Source organism: Engraulis encrasicolus, chromosome 16 (genome assembly GCF_034702125.1).
Source record: "Engraulis encrasicolus isolate BLACKSEA-1 chromosome 16, IST_EnEncr_1.0, whole genome shotgun sequence".
Lineage (NCBI taxonomy): Eukaryota > Metazoa > Chordata > Actinopteri > Clupeiformes > Engraulidae > Engraulis > Engraulis encrasicolus.
The window spans coordinates 42,096,468-42,117,082 of NC_085872.1; the positions used below are offsets into that span (position 1 = coordinate 42,096,468).

At 43.7% G+C, this 20,615-nt stretch overlaps 1 protein-coding gene across 2 annotated transcripts in view; it reads right to left on the reverse strand.

Annotated features, from left to right (window-relative positions):
• The window catches only part of arhgap21b (Rho GTPase activating protein 21b), a 70,142-nt gene extending 50,014 nt beyond the window's left edge, over positions 1-20,128 (reverse strand). For both annotated transcript variants that reach the window (XM_063219661.1, XM_063219660.1), the window contains exons 1-4: positions 19,930-20,128; positions 18,667-18,888; positions 3,306-3,482; positions 1,846-1,867 (exon numbers count right to left, since the gene is read on the reverse strand). In XM_063219661.1, the coding sequence (XP_063075731.1) occupies positions 1,846-1,867; positions 3,306-3,482; positions 18,667-18,744 (277 nt within the window). In that variant the 5' untranslated portion in view covers positions 18,745-18,888; positions 19,930-20,128. The remainder of the gene's footprint in view (positions 1-1,845; positions 1,868-3,305; positions 3,483-18,666; positions 18,889-19,929) is intronic.
• Positions 20,129-20,615: the final 487 nt, after the last annotated feature.

A 20,615-nucleotide genomic window follows, 5' to 3' on the forward strand; every position in this document is an offset into this window, starting at 1 on the left:
GGAGACAAAGGGATTCCCCTGCATTCACCCCATCCAGGGTTTCCCTCCGTCAGCTAAATCACAGAGGACGCGAGGGGCACCAGCAGCAGAGGCCTTGCACGCCTCATGGACTTCCCCCCCCCTCTCATATGCCACGGACCACCGCCCAACCAGTGAGCTGGTCTCACCACCATTAACTATCCTCTTGGTCTTGTCATTTCCACTTTTAGATGTTAGTAGGTGAGGTTTTTCTCCCCTCAAGCAGATAAGTTATAATATTGGATAGGGTTGGCATTTTCCTACTGAAACTAAGCCAAACCTTGTCACAACCTTGGAGTGGAGGGTCACTGAGCACTTGGTCATCCAATGCTAGCAATGCTTTTGGTTTGCAGTTACGCTGAGCTCCCTGGCCAAGATCTCTGGCCTGAGTGACAACACTTGCAGGGTCACAGCAACCCACCAATCATCACAGTGATTCCCCAAGTCTAAATGAGAGGGTTATGTCATACGTACAGTATGGGCATTTAATCATTCCAGGAAGAGACTCATTTTTACCAATGTGTAGTCTAGTACAGTGTTTCCCAACCTTTTTTGTCTTGTGTACCCCCTAAGCATTTTCGGTGTGCCAGGAGTACCCCCCAGTCAAGTTCTATGTCGCTTTCTCCATCTCAATGAAACTAAGTTCCATACATTTGTTAACATTACATATTTCCAAGTACCCCCTGCAGTGTGCTCGCGTACCCCTAGTGGTACACGTACCCCTGGTTGGGAAACACTGGTCTAGTACACGTGTTGCATGCTGTGACCCCAAACAACCACCAGGTCAGGACAAACCGTTCTGTAGCAAAGGATGTTTTTTTCTCTCCTCGATTTCAAGGAGTCAATGAGTACCTTTATCTGTGGTTTCCCTAGAGAAGGCTCAGGGAATTTACAAAGGCACTCACAAAATCACTGACCCAGTATCCTCTGCCATCCTGCTTAAGTGCTGAGCACTGTCCAGTGGTCTAAGCTTACTCTATCAGACGTTATTAGGGCTTGTCATTCAGCACAAACTCCATGCTTTATTCACATTCCTTACTTAGAAACACATTGATCACAGAACAACATGTCCTCATCTCGACATGTTCATCAGTCATCACTAAGAAACTTTATTCGAGAAGCCGACGGGTTGTATCCGATACCGGTGCCACATTCCACATACAACATTCCACCTGAAGAGTTAAGCTCAATACAGGTTTGAATACGCAAAAACAGATACATACATCTCTCATTGCACAGCATTCAGTCATCTGAACACAGATATGTCCTCTTTCCGCTGCCTGTGGCTGTGCAGTGCTCAAGACTGGGGGGGTGGCGTTGCAAAACAAACACTACTGTCAACAATAGCTTGAGTAGACTAAACAGTTGGAGAAAAATACACAAACACTGAGACGGCAAAGCAGGGGGAGTCAGGCCACCTCACTCCATACAGGATGAGGGGTATTAGCTGCAGTGACTTCCAGAGAAACAATTATCATAGTCTTTAAGCCCTTTTGTTCAATTATGAGCTAGAAAATCACTTTTGAGAGGAAAAATAAAGCTATTAGGGTCCTCTTCCTTTCTTTGCTTCAACATGCAATGCCTGAATGAAAAAGTACAGAGATATGTAAGCTGACCACATGACCTCCTTGCAGTCTGCTTATAGTTTTGTCGAGCTATAAAGCCAGTTCATTAAATGCCATTAGAATCATGACTACTCACGAACACTTGTGGCATTGGAGTACTAAGACCCTGACTTCTTGTGCATCATTTAACTGATAGGGGGTCATTATGATGGGAAGCAGTGGTGTACTAGCATGTGATGTGAAAGGTAGTTGGACAGCTTACCCCTGTGGCTATGGTCTTCATCCTATGTAGGGAAAACAGAAAAAGAATACAGTTAACATCTGTACACAGGCAGTAAACTAGTTAGGAACAAGTGAGAGCAAAGAGAATGCAACATTCAGCATTTAACATTCAGCAACAGTAGGGCTGCACAAGATATCGAATTTATATCGTGATATCCATATTGCTGTCAAACAATATCAAATTTCATAATATTGATTGAAACAATATTTTTTATAGTTTGTCTATACTGCCAAAAGATAGATCATGCTGAGCACAATCCATTCCCATCCAATAGAGCTATTGTGAGCAGAGAGCAGATTTGCTACCCAACACTCATGCAGAGCACCACTGTGTGTTTCTCTATGGCTCACCACTCACAGTGCTGAAGGGCAGGGAAGATTGTGAATTGTTTAGCAACATTATTTGTCTGTAAAAGAAATATCATCTAAAAAAATTGTGATATCAATATTGACAGAAATAATCGTGATATTGATTTTTCTCATAATCGAGCAGCCCTAAGCAACGGTGCCTGTTAAACCTGAGACACATTCTGCCAGGGGGTACTTAGCTTCTCTTTCATAACTGTACATTTACGATGAAACTTTTCCCTTTAAACAATGCAAAAACAAAAACATTGGCATGCACCTCTTTATAACGTTTGGGAGCTAGCCTACTTGGAAGCACTAAAGCCTACTTCATGCATCTACAAACGATTGAGGTGCATCATAACAGACAGTGTGGATTCTTGTTGCCTAGGCTGCATGCGTCAGCAAGATATCTGGCCATTCGGGATCTTTTTTGATATCATCCATGGGTAACACGGGGATACCTGCATTCTTCCCCTAAAACCAATCTTTTGAAGAGCTGGTGCTCTCTGAGCCACTATCACTCCTGCATTCCAAACATGGCGTGACACTTTAAGAGAGTGCTCAACCTCACTTCATGACTCTGACTTTACAGTTTACGAGGTTCAAGCACCGAGAGCTCAGGGGCAGGATTGGGTGCAAGGCAGGCTGTAAGTGTACATGGTGGTGTGTGTGTGCGGCACACGCTTATACATGGGGGTTTGGGCGTGACTGTGTTTGTGGGGTGCAAGGCAGGCCGTGTGTGCGTGTGAGAGAGAGAGAGAGTGAGAGAGAGAGAGAGCGAGAGAGAGAGCGAGCGAGAGAGAGAGAAAGAGCGATATATATATATATAGAGAGAGAGATAGATAGAGAAAAAGCGATAGAGAGAGAGAGAGAGAGAGAGAGAGAGAGAGAGAGAGAGAGAGAGAGAGAGAGAGAGAGAGAGAGAGAGAGAGAGAATGCCCGCTAGCGAGCAAGCGAGAGAGTGAGTATGATGTGCACTTGTGCACAGGGGTTTGGCATGATTATGTCAGTGGGGTGCAAGACAGGTAATGTGTGTGTGTGTGCGTGTGTGTGTGTGTGCGCGCGCACGAGCATGCGCGCGTGTTCCCTCACCTTGAGGGAGGAATGCACCGCCGACTCGGGCGGGTACACGATGAAGTGGCGCAGGGTGAAGCCGAAGCCCTGGGCGGTGCGTCGGAGGCACAGGGTCTTGGGGCCCGGCCAGGAGAAGGGCTCCTCCTCCGCCAGGAACAGGCTACCCATGGAGTCGGCGTGATCCACTCCTCCATCCTGCAGGGGCAGAAAGGAGGGGGAGAGGAGGCGTTAATGGGCTTCATGCTAAACAAGTAAAGTTGTGGTGTGCACATCCAAGACGCAGGTGCAGGATAAAAAAAGTCAAAACCATGAACAAAAAGATGAATGTCCGCACACTGCTCCCATAGATTTTTTTTATTTCAAGTGAACGCTTTCGAGCTAATCACTCTTCATCAGACTGATGAGGAGCGATTAGCTCGAAAGGTTTCATGCTAAACAATCAATTAGCACCTTTTGATTTAAGACGAGAGGGATTATTATGATGAGAGAGCATCTATGCATGCTTTGTAAAAAATGGCATTAGCTGGGCTTTTAGGCAGGTCTTCAATACAACACATTATTTTGTCTTCATATGTGGGTGACAAAATCCTTCACACAATCCAAGCGTGAAATCCTCTGGGAAAGGCCGCTGGCAGACGCTTGATCTGAGGTAAAATTATACATTTGGGCCCTACCGTGGCACGAATGGTAGGGCGCTCGTTTGATATGCGGCCGACCCGGGTTCGACTCCCGGCCTCTGTCTTTTGCCGACCCTTCCCCATCTCTCACTGCCCACTCACTTCCTGTCACTACCTTCACTGTCCAGTCAAAGAAAGGCAATAAAAAGCCCCCAAAAATATTTAAAATGATACATTTGAAAAATGAACGAAAAATCCATGTTGCCTTTAAAACAAACCTCATCTGAAACGCCATGTCTTGGCAGATTTACACCGCCTCCACATTTCAGTCAACTTCATGAGTGCACCCCCACACCTTGTGAAAACTTCATATGAGCAGCCTGTTTGAACTGTGAGACTTGACGCCGTAATCTGACTGCGTTTTCAACATCACGCCCCGGGTCCATTCCACTCAGCTGCTATGCGGGTTTGCCCACAGACCCACCTGGTGACCCCCCATAAGCCCTTGGTCATCTGCCCCCCCGGTGCTGGGGTCCTTGGGAAGTGAACAGGCCTGAGGCCCTGCTCTCTGGCCCAGGGCGCACGCGGCAGCACACATGGCTCTGTTTACAGAGTATTTATAGCCTCACACCTACACAGCGGCTCACACCCAGACCAACACGGCCAAACCTCAAATCCCTGCTCGTAGTCAGAGGAGCACTTGCTTTTTTTTCTCCTCCCTTTCTCGCTCTTGATCTCTTTCTCTTCCTCTCTTCTGCTCTTGGTGTCCCCCAAGCGTGAAGAAACTTTCACTCCGGAAGACTAGGCCCTCACCGACACCGTCCTTATTTCTGGGTCTCGGCACCTGTAGAATACGCGAGGAATGTTCTGAGTGCCGGTAAAAGTTGTGCGCTCAGTGACCAAAATCCTAGCTAATCCACTAGTTCTACTTTTGGGAGTTTGAGGTTGCAAAGCTGGAGAGAGTATGATTTCCTGCCGAGAAGCCACAAGCCTGCCGTGGTTGCTGCAAGTCAAAACAGGTCTGAGTTTAACTGGTAGCCTGTGTGCCTGCCTAGCCCCCAAGGAGGAACAAAAAGAGCAGGTTTTATTTGCATTTTATTGCAGGTTTTGATACATAACAGATAATTTGCTGTGCTTTCTAAAAAGCCTTGCATAGCCCAACCTCTTCCCATAAAAGTATATCAGAGGTTTGAGGAAGACAAGGCAGTAGGACTCTGAAGTAAGTTATTGCAGAGGAATCATTTTGCACCAGCTCAAAACCTAACGTAGGCCTGCCTGTAAACAGATGTGGTCACTTAGCCAGGGCCTTTCCCTTTCCCTGTTTAGAACTCAGACCAGAAAGCTGTAATGTACAGCTTCCTTTTTCTGCATCATGCTACTTTTCTTGCTACACTACCACTGATGAAAAGCATCTTTGTTTTGCTCAACCGATTCAAATTCCTATAGGTTTGTTCATGCAAAGGAACCTACTCGATTTAGTGACGCAGGGATCTTAGCACAACAACAACACACACAACCACTTCATGCAGACTAACATGAGGTCCTCAACGTGAGGTGAGCTGGCTTATTAGATATTCTGTGGACTTGTAAAACCAGTTTCAGTCGGCGTTACGCATGACCCACTTACTGTGCTTGTTGCCTGGAGTGTGTCATGATTGCAATACTACAACCTTGCACAGTTTGGCCATGTTTAGGCTGCGCTCCACCAGATCAGCTCTGGTGAATGACTCGCCAGTACTAGTTAAACCCGACTTTTATGGCACTGGTGTGGTGTCCCAGTCCCACTCCAAAAGACTCTGGATGGTGTTCAGGCTTAGAATAGCCGGGATCCCGTAAAAACCCTGACATGCTGCGAGTCGGGTGCTAGGGTAGGCTAGTCATTATAAAGCCACCTCCAGAATTTGTGGTTAGAGAGGAGCACGGTCTTTTGCAGAAACACCCCGTTTCACCGAAACCTAGGCAGTCTGATTAATGCAGGCCTCAAAGTGGCAGGCAGGCCTTTTAACAGCGTGCTAGGCCCAAAGCACTCCCAGCATAACAAGCAGAGTAATAAAGGGCCCCTCAGTGGCCACTCATTCATCGGTTCCATTTTGCTGAAACTTTATTAAACTGGACAGACTATTTAATGGCTGTGGGGGCAGACAACGAGGAGTGATGGCCGTTCTTTTACCAAGTGTGGTCACCCTTAAAACGCAGCTGAAATGAAGCAGAAATGCAGCCCAGCTGTGCCATAGGAAACCCATAACGAAAAAGAAAAAACAGAACAATAAACAGTAAGAAACAACACTAAAAGGGAAACACTTAAGGAAACGCCGAAGTTGCCCATCAGTGGCGTTTAAGTGGAGCTCAAATTGGCCATGCGAGATCTACACAGATCAAACACCTTATCTTTGGTATCGGAGCGTGGCTGGTCCTGCTGTAGGCCAACATCCGGCGTGGCAACAGGCTACCACACACACACACGCACACGCACACGCACACACACCAGAGTAAACGAGTGCACTACTGCTGCTGGCCCATCCTAAACACACGCGTGCCGGGCAGGTTTGCCGTTACCACTGCTGCACTTAACGGCATGGTGGTGACAGACCCCGGCTAATAAATTCCTGGCCAACACCTCTCCCCCCTCTCTCCTCCTCTCCCCCCGCACGGCTCCCTAAAATGATTCCTCCTCCCAAAATGCCACCTCTGGCTCTGGATGCCCAGTGTGTGCCGTCCTCACATGCTTCGGCATGGCACATATATACTTTAGAAGAGCCCATGGTGACAGGTTGGAGACCGGGATAAATGGACTCTGGGATAAATCATAGCCCACACATGCTTGCAATCATCGAGCTAAAATGTAATGAAGGCTCTCCAATGGCCTCCACATAATGGAAAGGTCCAGCTGTTTGAAAGTCAACACTGTCTGTCTACACTGGCTGGTGGACACGTCTGAGAGAAGGGAAGAGTATCCCACGGTCCAACCTGCACTGCCCCACAGTGCTCAATTACACCATGACCAGAAGATTTGTTTGAAAGCCTATGCAAAGCTACCAAGCCTAGCTAGGTTACATAACCTTCTCTTTCTTTTAGCGACAACGTATGTCTTTCAGGCAGGTTAAAAAGCCATGTCATGATCAAATACAAATTGTGCACACACGCATGCTACGACACACACAAAACACACACAATTCAAAGTAAACTCCCAACGCCCTAATCAGTCCAAGTCGCCAGCCTGACAATAGGGGCATTCTTTAAGGTGTGAGCCCATGAATCACGACTAGACTCTGGACCGTGGCAGCAGCCGGCCCTCGCACTCCTTCCCCGTTCTTATCGCGGGAACAGAAAACCAGGCTTTATCTGCTTAGGGAAATAGCCTCAACACAGCAGGCCGGTGGAAATCTGGACAGAATATTTTGCATACGGAAAGCTGTGAAGTTTGAAAAAGCAATGGTTTTGATTTTGGAACAACAAAGGGCGGAAAGCAAAAGCGGTTTCTGAATTGAACTCTGGGGCAGGTTGAGTGCGTCTAAGACGACGCTGAAATGCCAGGCAACGAGACGAATGTCGTGCATCAGCATGTTTGGCAACATGCTTAGCTCTGTGTGTGTGTGTGTCTGTGTGTGTGTGTGTCTGTGTGTGTGTGTGTCTGTGTGTGTGTGTGTTGGAATGAAGTCAAGTATAAAGAGTAACTTATAGGAGCTGGCGGGGGGAGGTGAATGTTGAAAGCAAGAGATAGATGAAGTGAAGATACAAGATTGAGATACAAGCAGAGTGAGATGAACAGTACACAGGGACATGCAATATACCATATCCAGTATCCTCCTGTAATCTAGAAACTGTTCCACAGAGCCACTCATATGAAACTACTGGCTATTGCCTACTTGAGATGTACGAAGAGGATACTGCTCACCTGTATAAACCTGACCGCCTTATTCAAACAGACAAGAGTGTGTGTCTGTGTGTGTGTGTGTGTGTGTGTGTGTGTGTGTGTGTGTGTGTGTGTGTGTGTGTGTGTGTGTGGGTGTGTGTGCATGTATGTGACCAAGACACTTATTTCAGTTCCATATGTTTTCTTCAGCCCACCTCATAAGATGAGGACGATTGTGTAACCAGTGAATGTCATCACTGTTCTGCACCAAGGGATTTGAAAGATGAAAAGCAGGGCTTTTAAAACATTTAGCACCAATCAAGTGATTCTGATTCATCAAGCCATAAAACCATTTAGCTGAGGAGAGGAGAGGAAGACGCAGTAGTAGTCCACTAGGGATTCATCAATGAGACATAACCTTCCTCATTATCCTATCAATTTAGACCTATTGTCCCATCAATATCCTATAAATAATAGATTTTATGTTAGTGCTCTGTCTATTCTAATGGACTAACGTCATTTAACTATTAGCTTAATGAATGGTCGATGACCAATTCCTGTGAGGTAAATCATGTATTGTTTCTTTATTTATTTCGCATGATGGGCAAAAACATTTTTCTTTACGGTTGAACAAAAATCTTAACTGCTCATGCCGTACCAGAATCATAAAATAAGGTTTCATTCTACAATCTGTACGTTATGTTCACACAAAAAGTGGTGAAAACAAATGTGGTCAGGCTGAAAAACATTTAAATTCAAACCTGCTCACGAAAACCTGATCACAACACCGGTTGTTAAGGAGTTTCACTCGTGATCAATACTGCTTGCTAGATATTAAAAAGGGAGATCTGACTTGTTCTGATGACACAAGGTGAAAGGGGCAGTTGCCTGTATACATACAGTAGCAGCCTCTGTCTTGTAACACCCAGAGAAGTCAGGAGCGGAACTCCACAGACAGGAAGAAACTTTATTACATTTTTATTAAAAACGCAGTCGCAAAGCCAGACATGGGGGAAGAGTCAAAATGAAGACATTTCCTTTGGAAAACACAAAAACAGAGGGACAGACAGCCATCCAGAATGGACAATCACTACCCCTCCCTCTTAAACCACACCCTGCATAGTCGTTATTTAAAAAGTAAGATGATGAAAGATTTTAGTCGCCGTTCTTTTAAGCTGGGCTGCGTATTTACAATGTGGTCTTTTTATAGCCTGACCACCCAACCAAGTCTCTCCACAGGTAGCAATTTTTAAATGTGGCCTATAAAACACTGCACAGCAAAGGACTTGGCAGTTAAGGAAACGGTCTGTGTTATTATCTGTAAACGTGGCCACAAAGGTGATGCTTTAACCTGCATCTATGATTATGAAACAAGTGTGGATAGTATGTGTGTGTCTGAGTAAATTGGAAAAAGGGTGAGCATAGCCTTGTCTGTGTGTGTGTGTGTGTGTGTGTGTGTGTGTCTGTGTGTGTGTCTGTGTGTGTGTCTGTGTGTGTGTCTGTGTGTGTGTCTGTGTGTGTGTCTGTGTGTGTGTCTGTGTGTGTGTCTGTGTCTGTGTGTGTGTCTGTGTGTGTGTCTGTGTGTGTGTCTGTGTGTCAGTGTGTCAGTGTGTCTGTGTGTCTGTGTGTCAGTGTGTCTGTGTGTCTGTGTGTCTGTGTGTCTGTGTGTCTGTGTGTGTAAATGCGTTTTCCCAGTCTCCCTGAACTCCCCAACACCAGACAGTGTTTGCAAAACAAACTCCCCTGAGGCACTCATGCAAAGCAGACACACTGCTCAGAGCTCACCTTAGTCCAACCCACCACTCAAAAGAAAAACACAAAGCGCACTGCCACACACACTCAGACCCGAGTTGACTGAGAACAAGGAAGAAAAACAGACAAATCCCCACTTTCATACAGCACACTCTAGATAAGTTATCTGGGTCACAAACTCATAAAAATTAAAAGTAGAATTTATGCAGGAATGGTTTGTGGCCAGAATAGGTAAACACCTGCATGCCACTAGCCACAACAGGTGGTTCACACAACGGATCACGGACCAGTAATACATCTATAAAGAAAATGGCGAAGGACGGTAGAGCCACAAATCCAGTCCCCTTTCAGTATTTTCAAAATGTCGATGTCCTTGTTACATGTATAGAAAAAAATATGTCCAAGTTAATCAGAATACTTTGAAGTGATGGTGGTAGTAACTGGACTGAAAAAAAATGTATTTGTGAACGGATATCTTAAATTTCAGTAATTCACTTAAAAATACGTAATATTCTACCTTAATGACAGGAGAGACCTGACTGTGTACAAGTCTTACGCTTAATGTTGGTCTACAGAAAGAAAATCTCCCAGTGGAATGTAAATATCCACTGTGTGTGAGATCATCATCAGGACCTAATCTACCATGCTACCTAAACAGGGTTAACAGCCATATGGTTGAGAGGCCTGGTCACATTCAATATGAAAAGTTCATTAAACTTTTCCTCTTTACCTCCAAAGATAGAGAGGAAAAAAGAACAGTATCCAGTGTGCGGTGTTTAATTAACTTTTCATATTGATCACGTTTTCCTGCCTTACACCTGCACCTGGACAGCTGAAGGGTTGTGCACAAGGACTTTCATGCAGCCTGGTCACATTCCTTACACTCCCTTCCTTACACAAGTCAATTAGGAGCTCTTGCCATTCCTTTCAATTTAACCCACCAACAGCTGATAAAACCAGTTGTCCTGGTGGAGACCACAAAATATATTCTGGGCTGCAAGTCAGGCCTAATTTAGAGCCAGATGGGGTTAAGTCATGGCTACCGTTAGAGAAGTCCATGACATGACGATGGTGTGTAAAAAACAAAGACGCACTTCAGTACTCTGGCGCTGTAGCCACCTCGAAATAGCTGATGACTGTCGAATTCTGAGCCACAGACTGATCAAACCCAGCACTGCTCTGTGAACGCCTGCAGTTAATGAGGCAGATGTCTAGCAGTTCACAGTGTCGGGGCAAGTATAGAAAGAAACACATCCACCGCAATGGCATATTCCAAATGTTCAGGACGATTCCGCAACTTTAAAATACCAGGATTCACTTTTTTTGTGTATGGATTAAATAGACAACATCCTCAGGGCGGGGAGGACAACAAATGTAAACAAAAACAAAAAGTTAAGGCTACTTAGAAATGCATGAAGTATAGCCTAGCCTGTATTTGTGTTCACTAGGCCTGCAGTTTTTGCTAGTACTAGTACTTACACATGAACAATGTGGTGTTTTTCCTGGTCATTCTGCCTACCAGTCCCAGCACTTGTGCGACTCTGGTCAGCCACATGACATGCACTGTGGAGAGGCTGATCTCATCGGCTGACAAGGGAGGGGAGACTGGGGCCAGAGCCTTGACATGAATAGCACCTCATTTTAGAAAACTTTTTCCACCACGTCTCCATTGACCAGCACATTCTACACTCCACCACAAAGCCATCGCCACACATTTTCACAGACCTGCAAGTCCAGCACTGTTCGCCAATTACTACGATGGACTGTTACAGTGTACTCCACACCCCACTACAGAATTTATGATTCGTCAGCAACTGAACAAGGACTGGCAACCTGACTGGAATAATATGGTGGGCACATTTGTTAGCTTTGAACGTCAACTGCTATTATGCACCTTTACCAACCTACCAATAGTAGACTACCAAATACCCATATTCAGATGCTAGCAATGCTGCTTGTGATTGTTTAAGCACATATTCAACGTCAGACCACACAAAAACAGACAACAGAAACGTTTCATCTTTACTCCTGTGGTAGTTACCGAGGAATTTTTCAGGAGAGCTGACTCAATTACATGGCGCCTGTGCCGTCCTACTGGAATGTTGCGCAAGCCTGAAAAACGCTATATTACACAGACATGGGATGCCACCAACACCAACCAAGTTAGTCTCATACGTGCAGTGCTCTCAATAACATGCGCATAACTGACGATGGAATCTGAAACCTACACACCTGGCCAGCATCAAGAAGGCATGAGAGAAACTCGAGCTTTGGATGACGTCAGGGCAGTTGGCCAAGGAAATACGTGTCCTCCACTTAAACTTCTTATGACAGCTAACTTCTCTAGAGGTGGATTAATTGTCCTGAGAAAGCCATTTCAAACATTAAAAACAGACAGTTCATTAATTCATCCAGCATGCCGACTTTTAGTATGCGATTTCATAATCCAGTAGTGTGCTCGACATAGAAACGTGTGGGCCTTTCGTGAGGAGAAACAAAGGGAGTTCTCAGTCCCTGCCATCCGCAAAAAACACTTCCAGAATGTTCTCTGTAGGAGAGACTGGAGGCTGGCTGGAGCCAATTGACCTTCTCTATTAAATTGAGGATCCATTTTCCCCATCTCTGCTGCTCTGCCTGGGTTAATCACAAGATTCCTGGATAGGCAGCTGCTGGGCCATGGGAAATACTAGACAGAGCCTTTAACAAGGTCTGGCCAGCAAGCATCAGGGAGAGCTGTGCAGAGGAGAAAAGCTACAATTCAATTGCTTATTCTTTCAAAGACTGAGGTCAAGACCATGCTCATCTCCTTCAACAGATTATTTTTTGGCCACACATCTATTCTACTCCACATCTTTCTATTACATTTGCTGCCACTTTCCAAATAGGACAACATACACATTGCTAAGTTTACACAGAAAATTCTATTTCCCATTCATTCTAAACCCCAGGCTCTAATTCGAAGCACGTGGTGTTCACATATTTGGATCAAATTAATTTCCTACATGGCTGCACTTGGCATCAAAACTGTCCAAAACAAGAAGTTGATCCAGCCCGGCACTGGGCATAAATCAGTCACTGGACTGCAACTTGCAACCATCCTCACTATTTAGCCTAAGTACAGACACGTGCTGCAAACGTCCAACTGCACAACTAGGCCAAGCCATAATTTAGCAACAAAAAAAAGGTCTACCAGATGACGCACTGAAGGAATACCCATGTAAACTGCCTTGAATAGGACACACACAAACTGTGTAAAATCTAGAAAAAAAGACAAATGCAGCAGCCAATGTCCATTTATATGATACGCTATGATAAAATGAAATTTGAGAGCAGCATCGGATTTAATCTCTGAAGGCCACAACTTCAACTGTTAAACTCTTTGATGATTGTTTACCATTTAACAGATAACAGATGACTGGTAGCCTAGTAGTGGCTAGACTGTATCTGCTTGTGTGGAATGGAAAGTATGTGGTATACATTATGCTCTAGCTGAATCACATTTTATCGTTTTTAGAATATAACTTGCTTATGGCCCCCAAAAGGCCAGCATGCAATGGAGGAACGCCATGTTCAAAAACACCATTCCTGAGCTTGAACAACAATGCCGCACAGACGCAACAGCATCAACACTAGGGGTCGACCGATACAGGTTTTTTGATGGCCGATGCGATACCGATTTTTTCCCCATGGCCCATGGCCGATACCCGATTTCCGATACCCGATTTCCGATACCGATATGGGTTAAAAAAAAAAGTTTAAAAAATGACAAATATTCCAGGTCTCAAGTTAAAAATAAATAGCCATTTATTTAACATAATCAAATTGAGGTAGAACTTTAAGTAAAAAACAATGAACAATGAACAACCAAGTAATACAAAAATAAAGTGTCTTGGTGCTTTTATAAAACCTGAATAACATAAAATAATAAATATTTCAAGTGACTGAACTGACGTTAAGAACAAGTAACAAAAAAATGTAAAATAATAGTAATAACAATAAATAAACAAAAATGTGCATGACAGACTCTTAATAGTCTTTAGTTGTGTAAAAAAAATAAAAATAATAATAAATAAACAAAATTGTGCATAATCTGCATGAAAGACTCTTGTAAATGACGCTGGGTGCGTATCGGCCGTATCGGCCATGTGTATCGGCCGATGCCGATACACCTGAACAACGCTAATATCGGCCCGATATATCGGCCGGCCGATATATCGGTCGACCCTTAATCAACACTGTGGAAAACACCTTTTTATGACCACAATCAAGGCAGACACAACACACAAGATAATGCAGTCCACATAAATTTAGCCATTCAAGGGTTAAGTGACAGTAACCCAGCGCAGCGCCTAACTTTGTAAACCTGACAGCAAAACTACAAGGAAAAGGAAAGAAAAATATATAAACGTTCTCCTACAATTACGTTCAGCAGGCTAGCGGGCTAGTGAGTTGCCAGTGCAGTGCCACAACATCTCGGCGGGCATAGAACATCTAGTTCTTTCCCCGTGTCCAAACAGTAAGCCAGAGAGGCTTTAAACACCAAGGGTGCATAAAGCGTCAGCTGGTGGAGAGGTGTGGTGGCCATCAAAGCGGCCTGTGTGGAGAGGTCACAGGTGAGGCAGTGGAAACAAAGGGCTTGGGTTGGAGGTTTTCAATGGTACCCAAGATGGAGCATCAGCACGTTCCTTTGACAAATGGGAACCCAGCTCGTCTGTGGGCCCGGCTCGGAGGACATTTCATGAGGCAAAATCAACACACAGTGAATCTGTGCGCCTAACTAAGCTGATGGCACCAGCTTATCATTCTTACAGGATTGTAGACACATCGAGTTATGAAAAAAAACTCACCAAGTTTATATGAACCAAATGGCAAGCAGGTTAACACAATTCCGATGATGTATTGAAAACCTCAAACTTGCAACTGTGGGGAAACTTTTCCTTTGATAAATGATTTCACTGCTTCCTGTACGGCATGTAACCATTTCCTCAGAAAATGAAGGTGTTACTAACTTTAGCCTAGTAATCTGTCCAAACGTCAAACCTCATAACCTCATGGCATGAACCCTGAGAAAAAATAAACACAAAGGGGCATATGGCTAGCAATTCACAATAAACAGAAACAGTGATCACACAGTTTCTGTATTTATCCAGCATTTCGACAATCACAAGGCACAAGTTACACTAGCAGTTAGGTTCACTGCTGTAAGACACAATGTTTTTGTTTCTTTAGTGAGGGTCCAACAGACATTTTAGTTTGTAGTAGAGCCACACAGGGTGAGAGGACAATTCAAATAACTTTCCTTTTAACCTAGCCCTTCCTGAATTACGGTGCATAGTTACCTCTACAGAAATACACAGAATTAATGTTTATATTTTATGGATCAAACTTTTTTTTGTTGCACTCAATAAACTGCAACAATAAATGCTATACAGTACAGCAAAATGGTAACATTCAGTTTTGCTTATTTTCATTGAAAGGGTGAAAATGAACACGCTCAGTAATGCCATGAAGTGGCTGTGAGATAAGAGCAAACCAGACACCACCAGCGAGAGAACAGTGCTGATACAAACTGTAACCTAGTTAGGACTTGAAAGGTGTCAAAAATCTTATTGGTAAAATCACAAAGAAAGGTTTCAATGCCGTTTATAGCAAAATAGCAATTGAGACAGCTGAACAGACTGAAAAATGCTCCCCAATCACCAGTAACTACACTCATGCTTTTTGTCATGACCATCCCAAGAATGACGTAACGTTAAGTCCTTTTTTTTCTTTTTAGATTTCTGCAGGATAAGGAATACATTTTGTTGGCTTTTGCTCTGCTTCCGTGTTTCAAATAGATTCTCATTTTATTTCTTGGTCTTCAGTTTACAGGAATCAAGGTGACTTCAGACTCAGTAAGAATAAGAATGCATACTGAAATAGTTAATCTGCTGGGGAATTTGACAAATGGCACAGAGAATCTGTTTTCTTACCCCAAGTCACTAAGGAAATAACAATTGGGTGTTGATAAATAGTACAAGCATGATTTGATTGACAGGTAGAGCCATCTAAAACGCAGAGGAGGCTTTAAGTTATCCTACAGCCATCAGGTCTCCTACTTGGTAAACAATGAATGTGGAGGGGAACAAAACTGACAGAGGAGAGACGCTTGAACATCACCTTGGCAATGTAACAGCTCGATTTAAAAGAGGGTGGGGAGAATCCATTGGCCCAACACTAATTTAAAGCTGACTTGACATAACTTTGTCACCAGATCATGCACACTCGACAATAAGCACTGTGTTACGGCCTTCCTGTTCCTCTCAGCTGCAGCCCAACATGAATGAGGTGCCAAACTACAGCAGCGATAACAAACCCAGGGACCCACGCTCACAGCTTAGGGAAAAAACACTTTAAAACCATCACTGACTACTAGGCAACGACACCTACCAAAAACAACACACAATTGTCTTATTGAAATGATAAATGATAGTGAAAGACAATCCATCAATAGCACATTTACATAGTCAAAACACAAAGCTACTGCCTGAAAGTCTAGCTTTTTGAATGAAAGCGATCCAGCCAGCAAGTGTGAAGGAAAGTGTTTTGAAATAAGCTTAGAGGCTGAGGCGAGGAAAAACTGTCAGACATCTTTCATAAATCACATAAAAGTGAACCAGTAGAGACTCAGAAACTAGTGCAAACAGACCTGGTGGGCCGAGAGACAGCCAAGACCGCAGATTTGATGCCAGTTAGTTGACCCCATGCACTTACATCCAGCAACACGAGTCACGTTGTCAGAAGTCGTCAACCTTCCCAAAAACATGCAACTTACACCCCTTGCCTTGGTCAATCACACAACCGTCACCAACCACGTATCCGTTCATTTCTACAAACCTCCGAGTCCATTTCAAAAGACACAACAGACAGAAGTTTGGGCCAAATTGTTTACACTCCCAATAGCTGTCCTGAAGACTTGGCTGACACTGCGAGGAGGCGGAGAGGGACGGGAGCCAGGGTCCAGTACCAGGGTGGGCCAGGCAGAGGTCTTACCATTCACCATACCAAACAAAAAGATGCTTCTTCAACCACATGTGACTGACTGATGGTGAATGCTTGGACAAAAAAACAGTGGTATAAATACCCCAGTGGTATTGGACTATAAAGGGAACGATATAAGATACTAGATGCAGCCTGGCATACAACAAGAGTGGAGCACAGAACACTGTAGTTGGGAATTCACGTTCTCTCTTCAGTGTGAATGGCGTTGCACATAGAGTTATCAAAGAACAACTGCACAAAAATTAATTGGATTAGCAATACACAATAATTATCATCTGTGTTGTGATATGCACGTTTCCTGAAGTGACGTCACCAAAAGGCGTCCTAAGACCTGTGGCATGGTACCGTTTGAAGAGAGTCAACTGACTGGATGCATGCATCCAGTGTTTTTAGCTACCCTTTCATATTAACCAAAACAAGAGTTTGCAATTACTGCTTGAGCACATTCTTTGCATATGTAGATGTTTACACAACTGAGGGTTAGAGTGGCAAGAAGGAAACAATTTCTTTTCCACCTTTACAAATGATGTGATCATTTTGTTCATGACAAAACTGCACCAAATCACAACAGTGCCTTTAGAATTATTATTAGAAGCATTAGAAATAAGTCCATTTTCTCAACTTCTTGAATTTCATGACTCTTACTACAAGTTGTTGACCACAACAAACCATGCCAGACATTTGCTTCCACATCAGGACCACAAGGAAGTACGGCAGTTTAAAAAAAAAAGAAATATTGCGGATGAAAATGGGTGACCAGCGGTTTCCCAGCAGACAACAGACTTATTTTCCCATTCTTGGATGTTACACCATCAGTTGCCCAGTGCGAGTCCCTCATCACGCTTTGTCTTCTGTCCAAAAACCTTGACAATACCCTTCGTTTGTGATTAATTAATTAAGGCTGCTCTGCGTGGCTGTTATGATCACAGAGCAGAGAAGACATCCGTCCCTCAGACAAGATTCGTCGGAGGAAGGAAAACAGAAGCAGGGCAATATATTAGATTAGAGGGGTTGTAGCCCTGGTGGGGGATGAGGAGAGAAATATGCAGACCCTATAAATAGGTGAACTTCTTCTACCCAGGGCCAATGTAGAGAGAGGAGATTTACACAAAAGGTCTTCATTCAGACAGCAAGTTGTCCAAAAAAAATGCAAACTTAGGGCTGGTCGTCCAGCTGTAACAGTGTAGTGACACATAGGTATCATGGACCACTCACACCACAAGCACATCACACATGTCTATCTGAGCCTACAGGAATAATTGCAGGGATGTGCTTGCATGGACATTGCTGGTGAAAGAAATGTTGAAAAAACCCAAGCAAAAAAAATATTCTAGAGATGACAATACATGGGTTCACAGTGTTTGTAAACACGATATTGTGAGGAGGGGCAAGACACTGGCAGCCAACCACGTGAGCTAATTTTCTGACCGACAGCGGTTTCTAACAATTGGATGTTGAGTTGTGCGCCGTTCGTTTTGCGCAGTCAGGGGGAAACAAAAAATTAGAACCCATGTACAGGCTGAGTGTACACACAGCTGTTGTGTCAATACTTTGCTTGGACAACCTCTACCATTCAAAGAATGACATTTTAATGTGCTTGCCTTTGAAATTCTGGCAAGCATAAGCATAGGCATCAGTTTTTAAGTACATGAGCTGAAACAAGAATGCTGGAAAAAAGACGTGTGCTTCTTCCATCCATTGTAAATAAAGATCCATGCAAGGTAAGGACACTGTGCATACTAAAATACATACCATAAATTCTGATTACATCACTCACCAATCATGCGGGCCTTCCAAAATTACAGTCCAAGAACTGTTTACCGTCTCGCCAGTAACTACTCATGCGTGGGAAACCAGTGTGGTAGGTCTACAGTTATAGCAGTTTTGTGAACTCAACGAAAAAGGGGGAGTATGGCACACCAGAGTTGACGTGGACCTTTTTCCGCTGCAGGGCGCAGAAGTGAGTGATCCTAGGAGAAATTTCCCAATAGACCATGTACGTGATAGGATTGGGGAGACGGGTTTCGTTCTGCACACACTACATTGTTCCTATAACCAACTGTTAACAACTCGCCAGAAATGGCGATATGGAAAGAATAACATCAACAAGTCTTACCTCGCCAATGGGCAGCCTGGCCGATAGAGTTGCATCATCATCCTCCTCACTCGGACTCATCCGATGTGTCGCCATCATATAACTTCGCAAAAAGGGCGACTGTTGTCTGCTGACCACATTGAGGTGATATCCGAGAGAGAACTTTTTATATCCCGGTTTGTTCCTTTTCAGGCGAATCTAATCCACTCCGTGTTCATTCTTCATATCCTCGTCGAACAAGATCTGGGTTCAAATACACGAAAACACAATCAAGCTGAGTTTTCCACCTAGGCTATGTACTTTAATTTGTCGACCACACCAGAAACTATCAGTGAAACCTGTACCATTTGGATTGTTTAGGTTGGCTATTTGGTTGATTGACCATAGCTAATAATCATCATCACCCAAGCCAACTGAACTTATTAAAAGTAAATGTTAACTGCCACGGAGTTATAACATACTTGTCAGACAGGCTTTCCTCTACAAAGACAAAACAGCTGTTGTATCTGTTTTACTTGCTAGACACGATAGAAGTCCAAACTCTGGACATTTTTGCGTTTTACAGATTAAGTCTTAAATTAGGGTGGGGAGTTTGCCATTGCCTAGTTCTACCTGATATTTGATTTTCGTAAACATAACCAAGCCACACTGATTGAAGTCTCTAAAATGCGACGTTTATCCCAAAGTGTCACATGCTTTGGTGAGCACCGTGAGAGATCACCCTGTTGTTCTCGGGCTTATGTGTTCCACAGCCACGCTCGGAGCGCAGCGTTAGCAAACAAGCTAGTTAGCTGAAACTACGACCGGTGAAAAACTTCTAAAGCTGTAGTTGTGTTAGCGTGTATTATTGTGATGGATGTGAGATCGCTCAAGTTATCTCGCGACAGCTGACAGGTTGTTTGTTAGAAAATAAGATGTAGGAGTCGAACGTAACCGATACAACAAAATGTTTTGTACAGACCATCAGCACATTGGCTATGGAGAAAAGGGTGCGGGTTAAAACTCATGGACTAGTAAGCCAAAAGGCTTGTTAGCCACCACCTAGCTATCGGTTCACTTATTTCCCCGTTCTTTTCGTTGTCTGATGCTTTACAGTTTATTGTTTCTCAACAAAGATTACGACTTAATCAAATTATACACCAAATCGAAAGAAAGCTGAAGCAGAAAAGAGATAATCTTTTAAAACTTTTGAAATATACATTAGAAGCATTCAGAACTTGGCGTAGCAGCGACCTAGCACAACAAAAATGCCTGGGTAGCTTTACAATGGTTGCTTGCTCCTACCTGTTGGGAATAAAGCACCGTGGCAAAGTGGTAAACGCCCATTGAAAACTATAAAAAGTCTTCAATTATGTGATAAACTTGTCAATAAATTGAGTATCCTCTGGTGCTTTGGCTCTGTAGAGGCTTTCTGACCATTTTCTACGATGCAAAAGTTTTCCTAAATCCCCGATCCATCTTGAAATACATGCGCCGCGCACTGTTGGAATTGTGCTGCAGGAACACAAAATCCTTGGAAACACCACCCTCATTCTCACAAGCGGCCCTCTCGACCAATCAGGATGTGCCTAACTTCCCAAGTTTAAAAAGTAGCCAATTGAAAGTGTTTTTGCAAATACAGTTTTTATAGTAAATTTGCAAAGTATGTATGGACTGGATACGATGAAAGTACACATTTGGGCAAACAATAATACAAGTATGCAATTCAAATAGGACACGGATATACTTCATAGCAGATCTAATGCTTTGATAGTCTATCTTTTAACTATTAAGGCATCTTCTCAGCCTATTTTCTCTAGAGCCATTAGAGTATTTTTGAGTGTGATGTAAACATGTAACCATCTTTTCATTATTGATTATGGGATTGGCATTAAATGTCAATAAAATGACAGTCGAATGTTTTATTTATATATTTATTTTACTTTTTGGACTTTGTTCAAGCGTTTTGCAAGATGCTGTTTCACAATTTA